At 41.8% G+C, this 19,294-nt stretch overlaps 1 protein-coding gene across 4 annotated transcripts in view; it reads left to right on the top strand.

Annotated features, from left to right (window-relative positions):
- Positions 1-19,294, top strand: part of EPG5 (ectopic P-granules 5 autophagy tethering factor) — a 106,632-nt gene that overhangs the window by 25,344 nt on the left and 61,994 nt on the right. For 3 of the 4 annotated variants that reach the window (XM_047696841.1, XM_047696843.1, XM_047696844.1), the window contains 7 exons: positions 1,439-1,594; positions 5,316-5,473; positions 6,778-6,932; positions 9,005-9,145; positions 13,894-14,058; positions 15,939-16,058; positions 16,709-16,968. In XM_047696841.1, coding sequence (XP_047552797.1) covers positions 1,439-1,594; positions 5,316-5,473; positions 6,778-6,932; positions 9,005-9,145; positions 13,894-14,058; positions 15,939-16,058; positions 16,709-16,968 — 1,155 coding nt within the window. The remainder of the gene's footprint in view (positions 1-1,438; positions 1,595-5,315; positions 5,474-6,777; positions 6,933-9,004; positions 9,146-13,893; positions 14,059-15,938; positions 16,059-16,708; positions 16,969-19,294) is intronic. The other variant, XM_047696842.1, reaches the window with a different exon arrangement.

The following is a 19,294-nucleotide window of genomic DNA, read 5'->3' on the forward strand; positions in this document are numbered from 1 at the left end:
AAATAAAATCTTTAAAAAGAAAAGGAACATTTTCTTTGCTTGGTTTCCAGGATCCCATATTCTGGTTTCTCCTCCATTTCCGTAGCTTCTCATTTTGCGCCTCCTTCGTTGTTTCGCCCTCACTCTCAAACTCCTTGATGACGGCCCCAGGGCTCGGTTCCTGGACCTCTTCTCTCCATCGAAACTCGCTCTTTGGACCCTTATCCATTCTCTTGTCGTTCAGTGTCATCGAAGTACTACAACGGTGCTCGGAGTTCTATTTTTAGCTCGTGCCTCTCTGTTAAGCCTGTCAACTCAGCACCGCCCCTTGGATGACTCACAGACATTGTAGTTTAATACACCCAATGGACCTCCCCGGTCCCACCTCCCAAGCCGCTCCTCCTTGGCCTTTCTGTCTTAAGTAAGTGGCAACTTTATTCTGGTTGCTCAGGCCAGAATACTTGGTGTCATCCCCGTCTTTTTATACCCCGCATCCAGTGTGACAGCCGATTCTGTCATCTCTACCTTCAAAACACTGTCATCAAATCTAAGATGCCACCAGTTCTGAAGATGCATTTTGTGTGCCTCTAAGAAAAAATGCTACAGAAGTACGGCACGTTATCAGTTTAGCACACATTCCAATTTGCGGGGATTATAGTGTGAAAGATGCGCATCCTTTTAAACTAATGAAACCCGCGGTTTCCAGAATCCAGCCGCTTCTCCCCAAGTTCACTGCTACCGCCCTAGTTCATTCTCACATATTTCTCCCGAATTGCAAATGTCATTGTTAATATCCTCCTGACTCATCTTCCAGCTTTTGCCCTTGCTCTGCCCTCGGCTTATTCGCCCAACAGCCAGTGTTCCCTGTAAGTGGTGAGTCAGTAGCTCCTGTCACTCGTCTGCTCCCAGCCTCGGTCAGAATAAAAGCCGAAGGGTTCAAAGTGGCCTGGTCTCCTGTCACTTTTCTGATTTCGTCTCCAGCCAGTCTCCTGCCCACTTACCTTGCTTTCACGCACTGGCTGCCTTGCTGTTCCTCCAACATCCTGAATATGCCTTGGGGCCCTCTCACTGGTTGTTCCTTCGACCCGGATGCTCTTCCCTTAGATACCCCTGTCTTTACTCACACGTCCCTCTTCAGTGAGGCCTTTCCTGCTCCCAGCCAACCCCCTTACTCTGGCCAACTCCAGAGAAACTTTAGTCCCCTCTCCTACTTATTTTCATCGTCACTTATGACCATTGGACAGATTATACTTTTCCCTTTGCTTTGTTGTCTGCCTCCGTTAAATGTAAGCCGCGTGAGGGTGGGGTTTGCCCTCCCACTGACTGTCTTTAGAGCCTCGAAGATAGCAGGTGTTCCATGAATATGTACTGAGTAAATTAGTGCTTCCAATGTAATACGAAGGTGCCAGGATTGAGTACGTGAATGAAAAGTGCTGAAATTGCCTTTCCTCCTGCTCAGGATGACCCTTGGTTATGTGAGCGACCATTGGGCACAGTTTGTGAGCCACAGCCGAGGCTTGGGTCTGGCCCAGCAGCCCTACTCCGTGGAGAAACTACAGGTTGAATTTGATGAACTGTTTCTGAGAGCTGTCCTGCATGTGCTGAAAGCCAAAAGGTAAGACATGTGATGATGATTGTTGAGAAATGGCTCCCTGACTCGTGAGGAAGATTGGTGCGAAAGTCATCCACTACAGTTAGATCTTCGTACAATAATGTCTGAGTGCATTTCATCTGTTTCTTATCTTGGGCAAATTCATTGTCTTTAAGTTTCCTTATTTGTCATGGTGGACTGAAATGCTCTTTTTAAGTTTTTTTTTTTCCAATCTTAAAATAACCCGATTCTGATACCTCAGTGGTGTCATCCGTCGGCTTTCGGGGAAGCCTTGAACAAGGTGTGAATTCTCATTCCCACCCATCTCAGTGCCTAAGTGAGGCAGGGTAGGTGCTCAGTGCACAGCACAAATGATTTGCCCATTTTATTGTTCAAGTTGTCTTACTGTGAGGATTCTTGTGGGTCCTGGGCCCCTGTGCTTGGCTGTGTAAATGCTGTCTTCTGGTCATGTTGTCTTTGTTGCTGCTTTTAGCCCGGGGTACACTTGGGGGAGGGGCAGGGGCACAGTGGTGCCTCCTGCACTGTCATCCCTGAGCATCTGGCCAAGTGTAGGGGCAAGTTCTGCCAAGCGTTGTGCCCTCTGCTGAGAGATGTTTGCTGGCCTCCAGTCCACTCATGAGCTGCCAGCTCTTCCCCAGCTTTGCCTTCTTCTGAGTTGTCTGTGCTCCCTCTTGCCATGATCTCTAACTTCAGCCGTACTCACTGTGTGCTGTGCAGTGGGTTTGAGTCTTGCCTGCTGTTTACTGGCACCTTGGGCCAGTCACCTAGTCTTTGTCTTCTCACTTTCCTCATTTATAAAATGGAGATGAGGGTAATGATTCTGCCTGTTCCATCGACCTCATGGATATGTGCCCAGGATGAAATGCAGTAGTATATGGAAATACTTTTTAAATCATGAAGGACCTTTTGGATGGAGGTGGTGGTGGTTCTTTGTGGCTTCAGATGAAGAATAGAGTGCTCACTTAGAGAAATATCAGACTCCTTGACTAAGTCTTAAGCACTTTGAGGCACTTGGAAGGCGTGGATCTAAGATATATAGAACTTGGGCTTAGATATTTATCTTTACTCATTACTCATTCTATATTGTCCATAAATTTGGTGGTCTCATTGGGTTTACCAGATCCTGTGCAGAATCCTGCTGGGGGTCAGGAATAGTCTCCTGTGTCTGACTGTCACTTGTCCTTGTGGCCACTTAGCTGAGATGGAAAGCTCTCACCATAGTTACCAATTCCTAGAGTTAGAGCTCTGAACTCTTCTCCTGTAGCATTATACGTGTAATTCACAAAGGCAGTCCTGTCATTTTAAACTTTAAAATATTGAGAACTGTTGTTCTTGAGTATAATTTATTTTAGGAAAGAGATTACACAAGAATCAGATATTTATTTATTTATTTTTTAAAAGATTTTATTTATTTATTTGACAGAGAGAGATCACAAGTAGACAGAGAGGCAGGCAGAGAGAGAGAGGGAAGCAGGCTCCCCGCTGAGCAGAGAGCCCGATGCGGGACTCGATCCCAGGACCCTGAGATCATGACCCGAGCCGAAGGCAGCGGCTTAACCCACTGAGCCACCCAGGCGCCCCAAGAATCAGATATTTAAAGCCATGATGACATTTAAATGTATTTGGCTTTCCAGTAGAAATTTCTGACAGTGGTTATCCCCCAACCCAAAGCAAAACAAAACCAAAGGACAGCAAAAACCTAAGCCAGACTTACTGCATAGCTGCCATATGGGGGATTTCATGGCCTGAAATACACAGTCTCATGATACTACTTTTAAGGCCTCTGCAAATTCCTCTTACTGTTTTGGGATAAGTTATACAAGGTCCTATGTGAGGTGTTAGGATAATTATTTAATAAGACAGAAGCTTGGCCCAACGGAACTTAACAGTTTCTTCAACCTTTGCTCAGGAGTCTAGCTACTGCTTTTCAGAATCTAGGTCAGTGGTGGTTTGGTCCACTAGTAGCGTGGTGATGGAGCATAGATGTGGGTCTGGCTTATATTATTTAATTTCTTATTCTTTTTCTCTTAATAAGCTTTGTTTGTTTGTATTTGGTCAATTTGTAGGTTTGTCCAAAATACAGCAACAGTTTTGAGTGCTTCCCTGTTTTTTAAAAGATTTTTTTGAGATAAAATTCATTTTTTAACCCAATTTTAATGAGCAATTTACCGAGTGCTGATTGTTTGCAAGATACTGGTTTAGGTGGGGGATAATTTGAATATAAGGCTCTAGGTTACATTTAAGTTTATTCAAAGATGAACAAAACCTGGTTTCTACTTTCAAATTGTTGTGGTTTGTATGTGTATGTAAATTACAGCAACTTGAGGCATTTCTCACTGTGTTGTTTGAGGAGCACTTGAGTCTGAGTCACCCGGGATGACTAGAACCTAAAAATTCTTGGGCCGGAGCTGTGACCTACAAAATCAGGATCTGTGTAGGCAGGCCTTGGAATCTGCATTTCCCACAAAGTCTCCTGGTTTTTTTGTCGTTGTTGTTTGTGTGTGTGTGTGTGTGTGTGTGTGTGTGTAAAGCAATTGAAGTTTATTAAGTGAACATACAGAAAAAGCTCTCAAGAGTGAGAGGGGTTCCTATAGGATTGCCATTGAGGGACTTTACAGTTGGTCTTTTCTAGAAAGCTAACCAGGGAACTTACATTGTTTTTAACATCTCTATTGATACCAACATTGAGCAAGGACTAGTGATAATACCTTCAATGGCTTACTTCCTTTTTAGGGTCTGGTTATTCTTTGTTGGTCATAGGTGATTATCATAAAAAAGACACCCACCCCACAGGCCTAGGGCAGGTGGTCGGGTTTGTTCCATTATGCCTGGTTTCCCAACGCCTGCACATTTTTGGGATTTCTGTGAGCCTGATCACATAGCCCCCTATTTATCTCTCCCTGCCTAGCCCTGCTGTCCTTTACTCATTTCTCCCCCCTAGAATAGTCTCCCTGTGATTTTTCTGCCGGCTCTGGTGTAAGAACCACCCATAAAGGGTATGATATTGCCAAAGTCAGGTACGGACGGAGTTCTGTAGTAGTGCCGAGGAGGAAATCAGGAGGGCTTCGCAGTTGGAGGGCGGCAGCTTGGAGGTACGAGATTCTTGCCGGGCTCATCCAGGAATGGTCTCATACTCTGCAGGCAGCGAGGCCTCTGGTTAGAAACATGGGTCTGAGCTGTATAGGGGAAGCCTTTGAACGTGGGGCTGAGGAGTGTGAATTTCATTCAGTGATGAGTGGAGAGGCCCTGCAGGATTTTTGATTCTCCTCTCTCTCATTGCACATGTGTCTGTGTGCACACTCGTACCTGCACGTAGACTCAGACACATACATCGTATCTAAGCGCCTGTCACCCAGGCCTTAAAAAGATCTTTGGTTCAAAACACAGCTCTGCCTCCTATTACCCTTCCTGTGCCTTAGGAGCCTTACGCATAAAGTGGGGAGAGTGTCGCTAGTAATACTTGCCTTGGTTTTTGTGAGGACGGAGTGAGATGATCTGTATGGCAGCGTGATTAGAACGGGGCCTGACACAGACGAAGTTCCTGTGTGAGTCTTGCTGTTACTGTTACCTGTCCTTGAGGTGTCGGTGGCCGAAGCGTGTTAGAAAAATTGCTGTGTTGTGATTTAAGAACTTTTTTTTTTCTACCAGAGCAGGTCTGCCTGCTTTCTCAATGTGGTGAAGTTGACTGATAAATGAAACTATTCCTACTCTTTAAAACACGCAGACTTGGCATTTGGCTGTTTATGTCGGAAATGCCCTTTGGGACGCTGTCGGTGCAGATGCTCTGGAAGCTCTTCTACCTCATGCACCAGGTGGAGAGTGGGAATCTGGAGAAGCTCTGCGTCGCTCTCCCGCCTACTGAGTGCAAGAAGCAGCTCCAAGGTACAGCCTGGCCGGACTGGGCCGCGCGGCTCTTTTCCCCGTGTGCCTCCATGGCTTTATTCCTTTTATTTATTTATTTACTTATTTTTAAATTTTTTTTTTTAAGATTTTATTTATTTATTTGACAGACAGAGATCACAAGTAGGCAGAGAGGCAGGCAGAGAGAGAGGGGGAAGCAGGCTCCCCGCTGAGCAGAGAGCCCTATGCGGGGCTCGATCCCAGGACCCGAAGGCAGAGGCTCAACCCACTTGAGCCACTCAGGCGCCCCTATTCCTTTTATTTTTAGAAGGACTAAGAGAACATTTTACTCTGTATACTCGTATGTAATAATTTTGAAATTCGAAAGACTGCTTTATTGCTCTGACATATTAGAATGATAATTCCAGTTTTCATTATTCTTGAAATGCTCTGGGTAGTAACTTGGTTTGATCCCAGCTCGGGGATGAGAAATGAAAATTGGGTTGTAAATGCCCCCATGGAGTTACTTTGAAAATACGGGACATTTGATGGACTACCTTTGATTTCTGAAATGTGTAAACACCTGGAAAGAAGTGTGGGCTTATTGCCTTCTTATTGTGCAAATTCCATCAGGGGAATGTATTTTTAAAACAGACTATTTTTTCAGTCTTTCCCCTATATCTTTGCCTTTGTAGCATTTAGTTTTCGGTCATGGATCCCGAAACTCTAGTGCCCCCTAGTGACAAAGTAGTGTATTGCGTACACTGCATCCTTGGAGAAGTTGGTAGAATGAACACACTGTGCACTGTTTATCACATTTAGCAGTATTGCAGTCATGGTTGTAACTAATTTCTTGCCCCAGATTTTCATTTATAAGAAAATCTCTTTTGTTTGGAATGAATGCTCTGTTTGCACTGAGTGCTTTGCTAGTCCTAGCAGTTTTCATTAGTAAGGTCGTCATCATTCATTTGGCCAACAGTTAACAAAGTAGTTTCAGATGTGTCTTGAAGGTGTCCCACCTGATGACAAAACCCGTCACTAGTCACTAGTGTCATTTAATCTTCAACAACCTTTTAAGGCAGATGGAGAAACTGAGGCTTGGGGGTGTTAAGTGTTATCTTTGAGGCTACATTATATGTAGAGTTGGAATTTCATCTGGTCCCTGCCTTTTCCCCTGAAGCCTGTAGAAATCCATTCTGGAACAAAGAATCTTTTCTAAATATTATAAATATATTAAAAGATATTTCTAAATATCTTCTAATTTTGTACCTCCTTTCTCTCTGGGGGGTGATTAAAAGTGATATCTCTTCATTCTTTGTTCTAATTTTCTTGCCCTGAACTTGTAGACCCAGAACACTTTGTGAACTTTGAGAAGTGTCTTTCTTCCATGAATAGCTCGGAAGAGATTTGCCTTCTGACTACATTTGCTCAGATGGCTCAGGCCAGAAGAACCAATGTGGATGAAGACTTCATAAAAATTATTGTTCTGGAGATATATGAGGTTAGAATATTAAGTTTTAGAAGTCAGCTAAAAAATGTTTTCTTTGGGATTGTTTTCTTTGGGATGTGTTGATTCTTTTGGGATTGCTTTACAAAAAAAAAAATGTGACTAACTTGTACTGAGTATGGAAGGAGGTAGAAAATCAAACGAATATCATGTTGCTATAAGGAGTATTGAAAATATGAATCCTGCTCATTCCATTTCCCCTTACTCTCTTGACATTTGATGGGTGAGTTTCAGTGAGGAATAGACCACCTGGCACAGCCTGACACTTGCGGTTTTAACAGTGTCTGCTGCTGCTCTTTCCCCACAACACTGCCAGTAACATGGTGGCCTGGCTTCTGAGCCAGTTTATTTATTTGTAAAAAGATTTTATTTATTTACTTATTTAGTGTGCAAGTGGGGGGAGGGGCAGAGGGCGAGGGAATGAGAATATCAAGAGACACCCCAGTGAGCTCCGAGCCTGACACAGGGCTCAATCCCACAATCCCTAGATCATGACCTGAGCTGAAATCAAGAGTCAGGCGCATAACCAGCTGAGCCACTCAGGCGCCCCTGCCGAGCCAGTTTATATGAGATGGTGGAAAGAACACTGATGCTCACATAGAGGACCTGCGCTTGTTTTAACTCTGCTAGCAGTTGCCCATCTCACAGCTGAAAAGGTGCCTTCCCACTCTGGGCTCAGCTTCCTCAGCTATAAAATGACGAGGTGGGATGAGATCCTTGCCTTCTTCCGCTAAGCCATCACTAAGGGAGGAAGAGAGTAGACTCTAGACCCTGAGTGTCTAGAGGCATAACCCATATATTTAAAAAGATGCGTATTTTCCATTTAGGGTGTCATTTATTTGTTTCTTTTCATTAAAAAGTACTTCTTCCAAACTATTCAAGTAAACTTGAAGTCAGATTATGTTTGAAGAAGATATCTGAGTTTATTATTTTCTCCCCAGTACTCTGGTTTGAGAATGATACAACTGGATGATCTAAAGTTCTTTTCCAGGATCAAATACTAGGCTGTTCGAACACTAGGCTATTGTACTTTGTACTTAGCGTGAAGTTAAGGCCTAAATCAGTCTGGCATGCCAGACTATCTTCATGATATGAGAATATTGCAGGGGGTTGGGAAAAGACTGTTTTCATATACAGTAAGTGATGTTCTCAAGGTCTTTTGTGAAAGTAACATTTGTGTTCTTGAATGTTTCAAGGATGTTGGCCAGTACTTAGAGTAAAAATTACATTGTGTATTACATTCTGATTCTTCTTGTGTGTTTGTGTGTGTGTGTACATGTGTGAAATTGAGGCAGCACTTAATCTTACTGAGACGCACTCTCACCTTTTTCTGTTAATTTTTTGTTCTATTCCCTTGTATTTTTTTAAAAAAATCTGCTTGCCATTGACATCAATGGATTGCAGCCTGTAGTTTGGAATATGTTGTTCAACAGGCATTGGTGAACATTGCTATTTTAGAAGCTCTTGTCAGTGGGGATCTTATTTTGTAGGAGAAAATAGGTATTTCTATGAAATGCATTCTGATTTTTATCATTTTAGCAGTTTTAAAGATTTTTTTTTTTTTTTTAATTTATTTGTCAGAGAGAGAGGGAGAGAGAGCGAGCACAGGCGGACAGAATGGCAGGCAGAGGCAGAGGGAGAAGCAGGCTCCCCGCCAAGCAAGGAGCCTGATGTGGGACTCGATCCCAGGACGCTGGGATCACGACCTGAGCCGAAGGCAGCTGCCCAACCAACTGAGCCACCCAGGCGTCCCATTTTAGCAGTTTTAAAGAAGTTTTTACACCAAAGGGACTATTTTATAGCTACAGACAGACTTTGGGATGTATTTACTATGTGGGGCAGTTGGAGTTGTTGTTTTATAGTTGCTTCCCTGCCCCTTCTGACTCCCAGCCTCAGGATAGACGATTTGCCTTCTGAAGGTCCGACATCTTCTTGAACATAGTGTGACCTGAGGCTCAGTGTGAGATTCTTTCTCGTTTGCTTGAAGACGTCCTAAATGAAGTATGGAACTGTGTTTTGACTGACAATTGACTGAAAGTACCATTTCCACCTCCTACCACCTTTAGGTATCTTACGTCACCCTGTCCACCAGGGAGACTTTTTCAAAGGTTGGTCGAGAGCTCTTAGGGGCCATCACAGCTGTTCACCCTGAGATAATATCTATCCTTTTGGATCGAGTTCAAGACACCATTGACCAGGTGGGAATGGTAAGAGCAATGATTTTGTTTGTTTTGCTTTTTTTGTTCTGTTAAATCCTACACTCATGGAGCAATGAGAAAAATAGGTTGTTGGGAATGTCTGAGTCACAGGCACGGCAGGATGAAGAGAGCATGTATGTGTCCCAGGCTCTGCCACTCACCAGGCCTGCTTGGGGTTAGCGGCTTTGTACAAAAAGTCTGTAACCTCCCTAACAGGTTTTTCTTCTAATTGTAGTCTGTAGTTAATAACCGTTTGCATTTCAAAGTTTGTTTGGCTGTCACAATTTTTATGTTTTATACTTGGAAGAAAACAACCCTGATTAGGAAGAAAGGCCCTATTTACATCAGCCAAAAGCAAAATTAAAAGTGGTGATTTAGGTTGACTTCTGTCATTTGTCACAGCCCCTTTTGTAATCTTTGTCCATGTTAAAAACAGCTGTGTTGTGATATAATTCATATGCCATACAATTAATCTGCTTAAAGCTTGTAAGCCAATGGCTTTTAGTATACTCACAGAGTTGCACAGCCATCACCATTCTCAATTTTAGAACATTTTCATAACCTCAGAAAGAAACCACAAGGTCTTTAACTCTTACACTCTGTCTCTCTCTTCCTGGCAGCCCTAAGCCATCACTAATGTGCCTTTTGTCTCTAGATTTGACTCTTCTGGACATTTTATTTTATTTAATCTTATTTTTACTTTTAAAAAAGATTATTTATTTATTTATTCGACAGAGAGATAGGGAACACAAGCAGGGGGAGTGGGAGAGGGAGAAGCAGGCTTCCCGCTGAGCAGAGAGCCCAAAGCGGGGCTTGATCCCAGGACCCTGGGATCATGACCTGAGCCAAAGGCAGATGCTTAATGACTTAGCCACCCAGGCACCCCTCTTCTGAACATATTATATAAACAGAGTTATATGATATGTGGTCTGTGACTGGCTGCTTTTACTTAGCGTAATGTTTTTCAGGTTCATCCGTGTTGTAGCATGAGTCAGCGCTTTCTGCCTTTTGATGGCCAAATAATATTCCATTGTAGGCATGTGCCATTTTTTAAAAACATGCACTTAACGAAGATCTTCATCATCATCTTTAAGAAGGCTGTAATGTGTGAGTTTTTCTAATGGCAGGAAGTCACGTATTATAACTTGAAGAGGAACATTTAAAGCACTTTTCTGTATGGTATTTGCAAAGGGCCCTTCTGTCTTATAGTCACTGCATTATTCCTGTATGATAGATGACTGATAACTGTCATTGCTTTATCACTTTCAAAAGTGGGCAAATTCCAGTGAAAGATTGGTTCACGAGACACGTTCTTTTCTAAATGAAGGATACATGACATACCGTGCTTTCCTTGGAAGAGTACATGGTACTTTTTTTTACATTAAAAAATTTAATGGTGGTAAATTATATGCAACATAAAATATACCATTTTTGCCCTTTTTAAGTTCAGTGACATTAAGTACATTCACATTGTTTTGCTGCCTATCGTCACCATCATCCATCTGTAGAACTCTTTTCATCTTGCAAAACTGGAGCTCAGTACCAATTAAACAGGAAGTCTCCTTTCCCTCCATCCTCCCCTCCAGCCCTGGCAGCCAACATTCTACTTTCTCTATGAGTTTGACTGGTCCGGGTACCTCATATAAGTGAAACCATCCAGTATTTCTCCTTTTGTGATTGGCTTACTTCATTTAACATATTGTGGTCAATGTTTATGCATGTCAGAGCATGTGTCAGAATTTCCTTCCTTTTTAAGCCAGAATAATATTCTATTTTAAGTATGGACAACATTTTGTCTGTTCTTCTCTTGATGGGCACTCAGATTGCTTCTTCCTTTTGGCTGCTGTGAATAATGCTGCTGCGAATAGGAGAATACGGTTTTCTCTTTGAGATCATGCTTTCCATTCTTTTGGGGATATGCCCAGAAGTAGAATTGCTGGAACATAGGGTAATTCTATTTATCATTTTCTGAGGCACCACCATACTGTTTTCCATGCGGCAGTAGTAGTTTTTAAGGAAAGCATTGTAGCCCACTGTGATATGCTTATGTTGAGATGAAAGGCTTTTTATGTGCAACATACAGGAGCATGTTTTTGGTTGTTCAGTTTTGAGTGATTATCTAATGGGATGAGTCCCAAAGAAATATACATGGGGGAGGTGTCACAAGATTCTTCCCATTTGATTGAGCTCATCACTATTTTCTCTTAAGTGTTTTTCTGGTTTTGAGTACACTTATATTTTAAACTTAGTCATAATACTTCAAGTAGTAAACTGTGCCCAGAGGTATATTTAACTGTAAAAATTGGGACCATAAGGTTTTTAGAGCACATCTTGTTAAAGATGGCTCTCCTCTCTGTTTATACCTGTAGTTCCTTTGCGCTCTGTGAACTTGCTGACATTTTTGGAGGAACTTGTTCAAACCCTCTATATCTTTAGATGAATAGGATAGCTCTGAAGATTTTTGTTGTCACCTTGGGATAATTAGGAATCAGATCTAGCCCCAGAGACTGGGAATGATCTCTGGGCTCTAAACTGTTCTAGTTTTCAAATGTTGAACCATTATTGTTCCCTGGAATAAAAGCCACTGAATCGTGGTGTATTATTTTTGATATATGTTGATAGATTCAGTTTGATAATATTTTTTGTTGAGGATTTTTACATGTATATTTATGAGGATATTGATCTCTAGTTTTATTGTTATGTCTTCGTTAGGTTTTGATTTTAGGATTATGTTGGCCCCATCATGTGAGTTGGGAAGCATTCCTTCTTCTGTTTCTTATAAGACATTTTAAGATTGCTGTTAATTTTCACTTGACTGTTTGATGGAGTTAACAGTGAAATCATCTAGCCCTAGAGTTTTCTTTGTAGAAAACCCTTTGATAACAATTTGCATTTTTTAAACACACAGAGCTGTTCAGATTTTTATTTTTCCTTAGTTAGTTTTGGTAGGTTATGTTTTTAAAGGCATTTTCCAATTTCATCTAACTAGTTGAATTTATTGGCATAGAGTTTTTGGTAATATTCCTTTGTTAACCTTTTAATGTCCCTAGGTCTTTCATGATAGTCACACTTTGATTCTTAGTGGACAGATACATGCTAAACCATAATTTTATCTAGCTGGGATAGATGTTTTTCTGGATGGATTTCATTGCTGTACCAACTGTTCTAGAACCATTATTTTGCCCTTTCTTTCAGATTCTCATGGGGTAAAGTAGGATTTTTCCATCTTTAAAATTATTATTTTACCATTTTATTGAGAATATTCAAGACCCTTATTAATAAGTCCTCATGAAAAATTAACTGTGATGAGTGCATACATACACACAAAGGAAAGATTTCTTTAAAATTGATTCTTTCTACTGTTCTTTCACATTTTGTTTTGCCTCTCATTGGGAGCAGTGCAGAAACCTGAAAAATACTAGTATGTATGTATGTTCTAGATCTGTGTTGTCCAATACAGTAGCCACTAGGTATGTGTAACTATAGAGTCCTTAAAAGATGGCTAGCCCAAATTAAGGTGTACTGTAAGTGTAAACTACTCACTAGGTTTCAAAGACTTCATATGAACAAAAGTATGTAACCTGTCTCAATAGTTTTGTGTAATGATTATATGTTGATAACGTATGGGGTGTATGGGATTAAATATATTATTAAAATTAACTTTACTTGTTTAACTCTTAAAAATGTGGCTGTTAGAAAAATTAAAATTACATATTGACTTGCATTATGCTTCCATTGGCTAGCACTGTTCTAGACATTATAAAATGAATTGCTCTCCTGATCAGTCCCCCTTAAAGCAAACTATTGAGTGAACCCAGATTTATCTTAATTTGCACACATGGATATGTTGTTCACAAAGTTGATGCTATAGACTTTTTGTAAACAGGTTTTAAAAACTTTTTATTACAGAATCTTTCAAATCTCTATAAAAGAGAGAATAGGGTCATGGATCCCTTCGTACCCATCATCCAGCTTCAACAGTTACCAACTCTTGGTCGATCTTATTTCCTCTTCACCTCCATCGAGTTCTTTCCCTCCTCCCCAGATTGCTTGGAAGCTAACAGAAATATCTTTTTAAATGTTACAGAAGAAATAATTATTTTTCTATAGTTGACATGCAGTATTATATTCATTTCAGGTGTGCAACATAGTGACTTGACAGTTGCATACATTATGAGATGCTCGCCATACACTAAATGTAGTCACCATCTGTCATTATACAAAGTGATTATATTATCATTGAGCATAATCCCTATCTGTAGTTCTCATCCCTGTGACTTATTTTATAACTGGAAGTTTGTACCTTTTTGCCCATCCCCTTACTCTCCTCCCCTCTGGCAACTACTCGTTTGTTCTCTGTCTTTAGTCTAGTTCTATTTTTTGTTTATTTAAATAATTATTTAACGTGCTAAATCTTCTTGTAAAATAAATGACTATCTCCTCATTTATCATAGCTTTAAATTTGGGTCTTGGTACTCTTAAATGGTTTTCTTAAATGGAAGTAAACCAATATATGTATAATAAAAGATTAATGACCTTTACAAAGGGTAACAAAATGTGCTTTTGGTGTATTACTGGTTTTAATACTTATTTCATTTGGTTGTGCATGATGTCCATTTCATTTGTCTAAAAATCAAACAAAACCTCACTTCCTTTTGGAAAAAAAAATTTTCAAGCAGTTTAATAATATAATATTAAAGTAACACAGGATTGTTCTTAATTTCTATCTTAATTATGATCATTTTCTTTCAAATAAGGTTTCTTTATACTTGTTTAAAGAACTGCCTTTGTATCTCTGGCGACCATCTGCCTCTGAGATAGCGGTGATTCGGGATTGGTTATTGAATTATAACCTGACAATGGTGAAGAATAAATTGGCCTGCGTTATTCTAGAAGGACTGAATTGGGGATTTGGTGAACAGGTATGTGTTAAAACCATCCTCTAGAGACTGGAGGTTCTATACACATCAGTTTTAAGGAAACATTTTCTCAAAATGTAGACATTTTCAATTATCATTTGCAAGGTCTGCAAATTCTGTTAGCTGTGTCAGAGTTTAGGGTCTTTCCTTTAATTCTGTTTTGCAGAGTGACCATCCTTTAAATGAAGATAAATTGTTCCATGGTGAAAATTCTTCACTTTTTCCTTAGACCATTTGTATCTGTTGTGTTCTCTCTTGCTGTTTACTGAAGTTCCTCCTACTTGCCTCTCCTGCATTTGTCTCACATGTCACTGCCACATTTGTTCCCTGAAACACTGTGCATTGCTTAAGAACCTGCACTCACAGCCAGCCTGCATGCCTGGGTTCTGTTTCCAGCTCTGCCACCTCCTGGCTCCATGACCCTGACGGCATCCTGAACTCTCAGGGCTTCAGCTGGTCATCCGTCAACATTGATAAGAGCGTGCTTACCTTGTAGGGTGGTTGTAAGCATTCAGCAAGTTAGAACAGGCAGAATATTTAGGACAATTCTTGGTGCACATTAAGTACTCAACAGTGGTAGTTTTTGTTAATAATAGTTTATTAATAGCTTTATTAATAATAGCTTATTATTATTCAGAGTTTGCTACTTACCATATGTATCATATGTCTCCAAAGATGCCATGTCAATGATTTTAATTATTAAAACTTGCCTTCCTCTTTACCCTAGACCTTATTAGTTAGCTCCTAGAGCAGAGTGTTTCGATATGAAAATGGAAGAGAACTCATCCTTCTCTGCCTGCCAGCTTTTGTTCTGAGCAAATCATTTAGTCTTCATAGCTGTCTTGTGAGGTTTGCATGAACTTGACCCCTCTTGTATAGATGAGAAAACTGGAGCCAGGCAGCTTTTCTCCCTGGACGTCCCTAGCTACCTGGGTCTGCCCCTGGGTCCGTTTGGAGCTTCTCCCACTCCAGTGCTGGTGGGTGAGCACTATAGGGGGTTGTCTTCCATCTTTACGTTCTCTGATTTGTGAGTAGAACCGCCCTCCCCCCAGGCCTTCCTCTCCCACCAGGCTGTGTGAAGACTTCCCTGTGAGAGTCTCTACGATTGATCCTTTGTTAGTTAGGAAAGTCATCTTCCATTAAAGGATTAAGAAATGTATTTCTTCAGGTTGCAAGGAAGATTGGATGGGAAATTCAATAGGCAACTTCAGGCTTCTGAAGGAATACTTTATCTGTGTTGTTGAGTATCTTTTTTTTTTTTTAAAGATTTTATTTATTACTTGTTTATTTAGAGAACTCACCTGTGTGTGTGTGTGATGGGGGGAGGGCGGGGTGCAGATGGGACAGAGGGAGAGGGAGAGAGAATTTCAAGCAGAGACCCTGAGATCATGACTTGAGCTGAAATCAAGATGTTTAAGTGACTGAGCCCACCCAGGTGCCCCTGTGTTGTTGAGCATCTTACATATTTTCCACTGATGATAGAATAATGAAAAGAAATATAGATGTAATTTATTAAATATTTTCCTATTTAATAATAATTGAACAATTTCCCAGTTTTGGGTAATGCCTTTAAACTTGTAACCCAAAGACTTTATAGAGCTTCTAGGGTAGGGACAGGGGAGTTACATTCAAAGATACCTTTGATATGTGGGGTCCGAGATGAGTCAGTTTCAAACCTATCTAAGTGCAGTATAATGGTTAAGATTTCAGTGTCTTTTCCTATTGTCATTTTATAACTTAATTGTTAGGGGATGTAATTTTTGGAAAGCTCAAGTTCTGTATCCAAGATCCTACTTTACTACTTTTCTTAGTCGTTTTGTTCAAGGGTATGTTTAAAAAAAAAATCAAGATGGCATGTTTGTAATTATTTTTCTCCTTCAAAGGGTACCCTTCATCTGGATCGAGCAGTCCATGCTGAAGTGGCTTTAATGGTTCTTGAAGCGTACCAGAAATACCTTGCACAGAAGCCCTATGCCGGGCTTCTTTCTGAAAGTATGAAGCAGGTATTTCCTTTTCTTATATATGGAGAACATCTTTATTTGTAACTTGCTTGCCTGGGTGGATACAGTTACAATGTTTACCCTTAGATTGCCCAAGAACATCTGGCAATTTAAGAGATTAGAATTGAATTCTGTGGTTGGATAAAGATTTTTCTTTGAGAAGTAGCCTACATATGACCATTTTAGTATTGTGGAAATCCATGTGAGCTAGAGCTGGCAGGTACTGGCTCAGGGGAACAGACTATTCAATCAGGAACTTTGCAAACCAGGTTGTTAACCTATTGGTAGCTTGAAACTGACCATGGTGGGAGTCTTTACAGGACCAAAATTGACAAGCCCTATAAAGGATCTCCCAGGCTCCAGCTGGTTGTTAAAACTTACTTATCGTCACAGCATTTGTTGTGTACCAACTTTCGTATTACTACTCCTTTGCTTGCACTGACTCAGATCAGGTTCACAAAGTGACTAGCAAGTGAGCGGAAGTGGTCAGTTGTGAGAAATTGCTTTAATTGAGTGCTGCAAACACTGAGTATTGGTAAGTAGTATGTCCTCTCTTTTGAGGACGTTGTCGATCACAGAAGGAAATGGGTGGGTGAGCTTACTGATTTAATTTGTATGTGACTAATGTGGTTTAAAATAAATAATTGTTTTAGGTTTCATATTTGGCCAGTATTGTTCGATATGGAGAGACACCTGAGACCTCATTTAACCAGTGGGCCTGGAACTTGATCTTGAGGTTAAAACTGCACAAAAATGATTATGGAATACAGCAGAATTGTCCAACTGTTCCCTTCTCCAGCACTGTGCCTGACATGACAGAGTCACCCACGTTTCATCCTCTCTTGAAGGCTGTTAAGGCGGGCATGCCCATCGGCTGTTATCTGGCCTTAGCTATGACTGCCGTGGGCCACAGGTACAGTGTGGGCTGAACCCCTAGGGTTGCTGAATCTCAGTCAGTGATTCTAGATCTCATTTTGCACATCCCAAGGTCTGAGGCCTCCATCAAACCTATCCAAGGGTGATCAGGACCAAATCATAAGCCTTATTAATGGCTTCTCCAGGGGAAATGCTGCCCAAATTCATATAAGACATACTTGTACCAGAGAGTCACCTCGTAGAGTATGGAGAGGGTACGCCTGTCCACAAGAGTGGAATGTTCATGTCAGCAGTAGGTGTTTTCTCTTCCTTGGAATAGAGAGCACATAAAAATAATTGGCCATCCGGGGCGCCTGGGTGGCTCAGCGGGTTAAGCCGCTGCCTTCGGCTCAGGTCATGATCTCAGGGTCCTGGGATCGAGCCCCGCATCGGGCTCTCTGCTCAGAAGCCTGCTTCTTCCTCTCTCTCTGCCTGCCTCTCTGCCTACTTGTGATCTCTCTCTGTCAAATGAATAAATAAAATCTTTAAAAAAAAAATAATAATTGGCCATCCATACTGCATTTTGTTTAATGGCAGCCCAGCTTCTCTGCTATAGGGCTAAACCTGCCCAGGGGAAGGAAATTCCTGATCAGGTCACATGTCTCTCTGGCATGAGTCCAGAGTTGTCTCTGTTTCTTCTACTGGAGCATTTGCCACACTGCACTGTAGTCTGTTCAGTCTTCCCAGGATCGTCCGTGAGGTCCTAACTTCAGGAACCATGTTTGTCTTGTGTTACCATTTCATCCCTACTACTGCTGACGGCTGTAGCTGATGCCGTAAGTAGCTGGTGCAGAGAGTAAGTGAATGAGTTCTTAATTGGTTAAAAATCCCATAATTTTTTTTAAAAGATCATTTTCCTACGGTATATTAATTTTTTCTAGCCTGCCTGTTTTTCTAAAATCTCTTTCACCTCCACACTTTCTGGTTCACACATTTTAGACTCACTGTGATATCTCATTAGCATCCCAATTTCAACATCTTGTTTCACATTACATATATTTTTAGTGGGTTGCCCACTGTCCGGTCAGTTGTTTGTGCTCTGAAGTGGGAGAGATTCGGAATTGGTAGTTAGCTGCCTTCAGACTGCTGGCAGTTCAGTGGAGCTGGTGAACAGAAAGTGGCTGGCGCTGAAGATGTGACTGTGGGCCGGCTGAGGTTGGTGGAGCGATGCTGCTCTTTACAGTGCTGTCCAGAGTGATTCTAAAGCTACCTGGATGGGGAAGAGGGTGAGAGTCCAAATCTCATTGGCCTGGGGGCCAGATTATTCTACAGTACAGCCTGGATTGGGAAGGAATTTCAAGGAAGGGGAGATCATGAGGGCAGGATGCCTACATGGAGGAGCTAAGCTTTGGAGAGGAGTCTTAAGTAGAGAAGGCGTCCGAGACTGGGGACAGAGTGGTGACGCTCACCTGCTCCAGGTGATCAGTGCCCCCAGTGTGGAAGATTGAGCCACGGGCCTTGCCCCGCCCCCCAAACTCCCCGCAGCACCTGTGCACTCTGAGCCCCACCCTTACTCTACCGCAGTGAGGTAGTGTCTCTCCCTCCCCTGCACTCCATGCTCCTCGAGGGCCGGGCATTGTCTTGTCATCTGTGGATCTCCCCAGCTTGGAGTAGGAGGTGCTTGGCTGCATGAACATGGGAGGGAGCAGCGGGTATCCGAGTGAGGAGGGGGGAGGTGTGGGGTGACGAGGAAGCACCCCTGACTGAAGCCCCTGCTTCACATTAGGGAGCGGAGGTGAGCGGGTGGGTGAGGACGGCCCAGCTGTGATGGACAGATGTGAAAGTCTGGTGGAAGGGGGTAGAACTGATCCACTGGGATGAGGAGAGATGTTACACAGGTGCTTTGGAAGGCATTTTGCGTTTTTCCAGTAACTGTAGTGTCATTTGCTAGGTACAGTTTCCGGTACCTCAGGTTCCTTGTCTCTAAAACGGGAGTTACGACAGTACTAGACTTGATGAGCCTTGAGTGAGTGGTGATACATGTGGATTCTGAGTGTGGTACTCTGAACTTAATCTTTCATGATTTCTCTCATGTCTTGTATTCCTTCTGGGAACGCATCTCCTTGTTCGCTGATGCTACCGTGGGTCTATTTGCTTGGTGCTGATTACTGAATCCCTAATGGGAGTGAAGATGAGAATAAAGTGTTTCTCTTTGGGCTACCATGGTAGTCAGGGATGTATATATACTAGAACTAACTTAAAACAATCTCACGAATGTGCTTGGGGTTGGGGACAGAGTGTACAGGGATGTGAGTTGTGCATGAATATAGTATCATGTAGTACAGAGAACAATAGGCAGAGAAATCACCCAGAATCTTTCTCAC

Source organism: Lutra lutra, chromosome 12 (assembly GCF_902655055.1).
Source record: "Lutra lutra chromosome 12, mLutLut1.2, whole genome shotgun sequence".
Taxonomy (NCBI): Eukaryota; Metazoa; Chordata; class Mammalia; order Carnivora; family Mustelidae; genus Lutra; species Lutra lutra.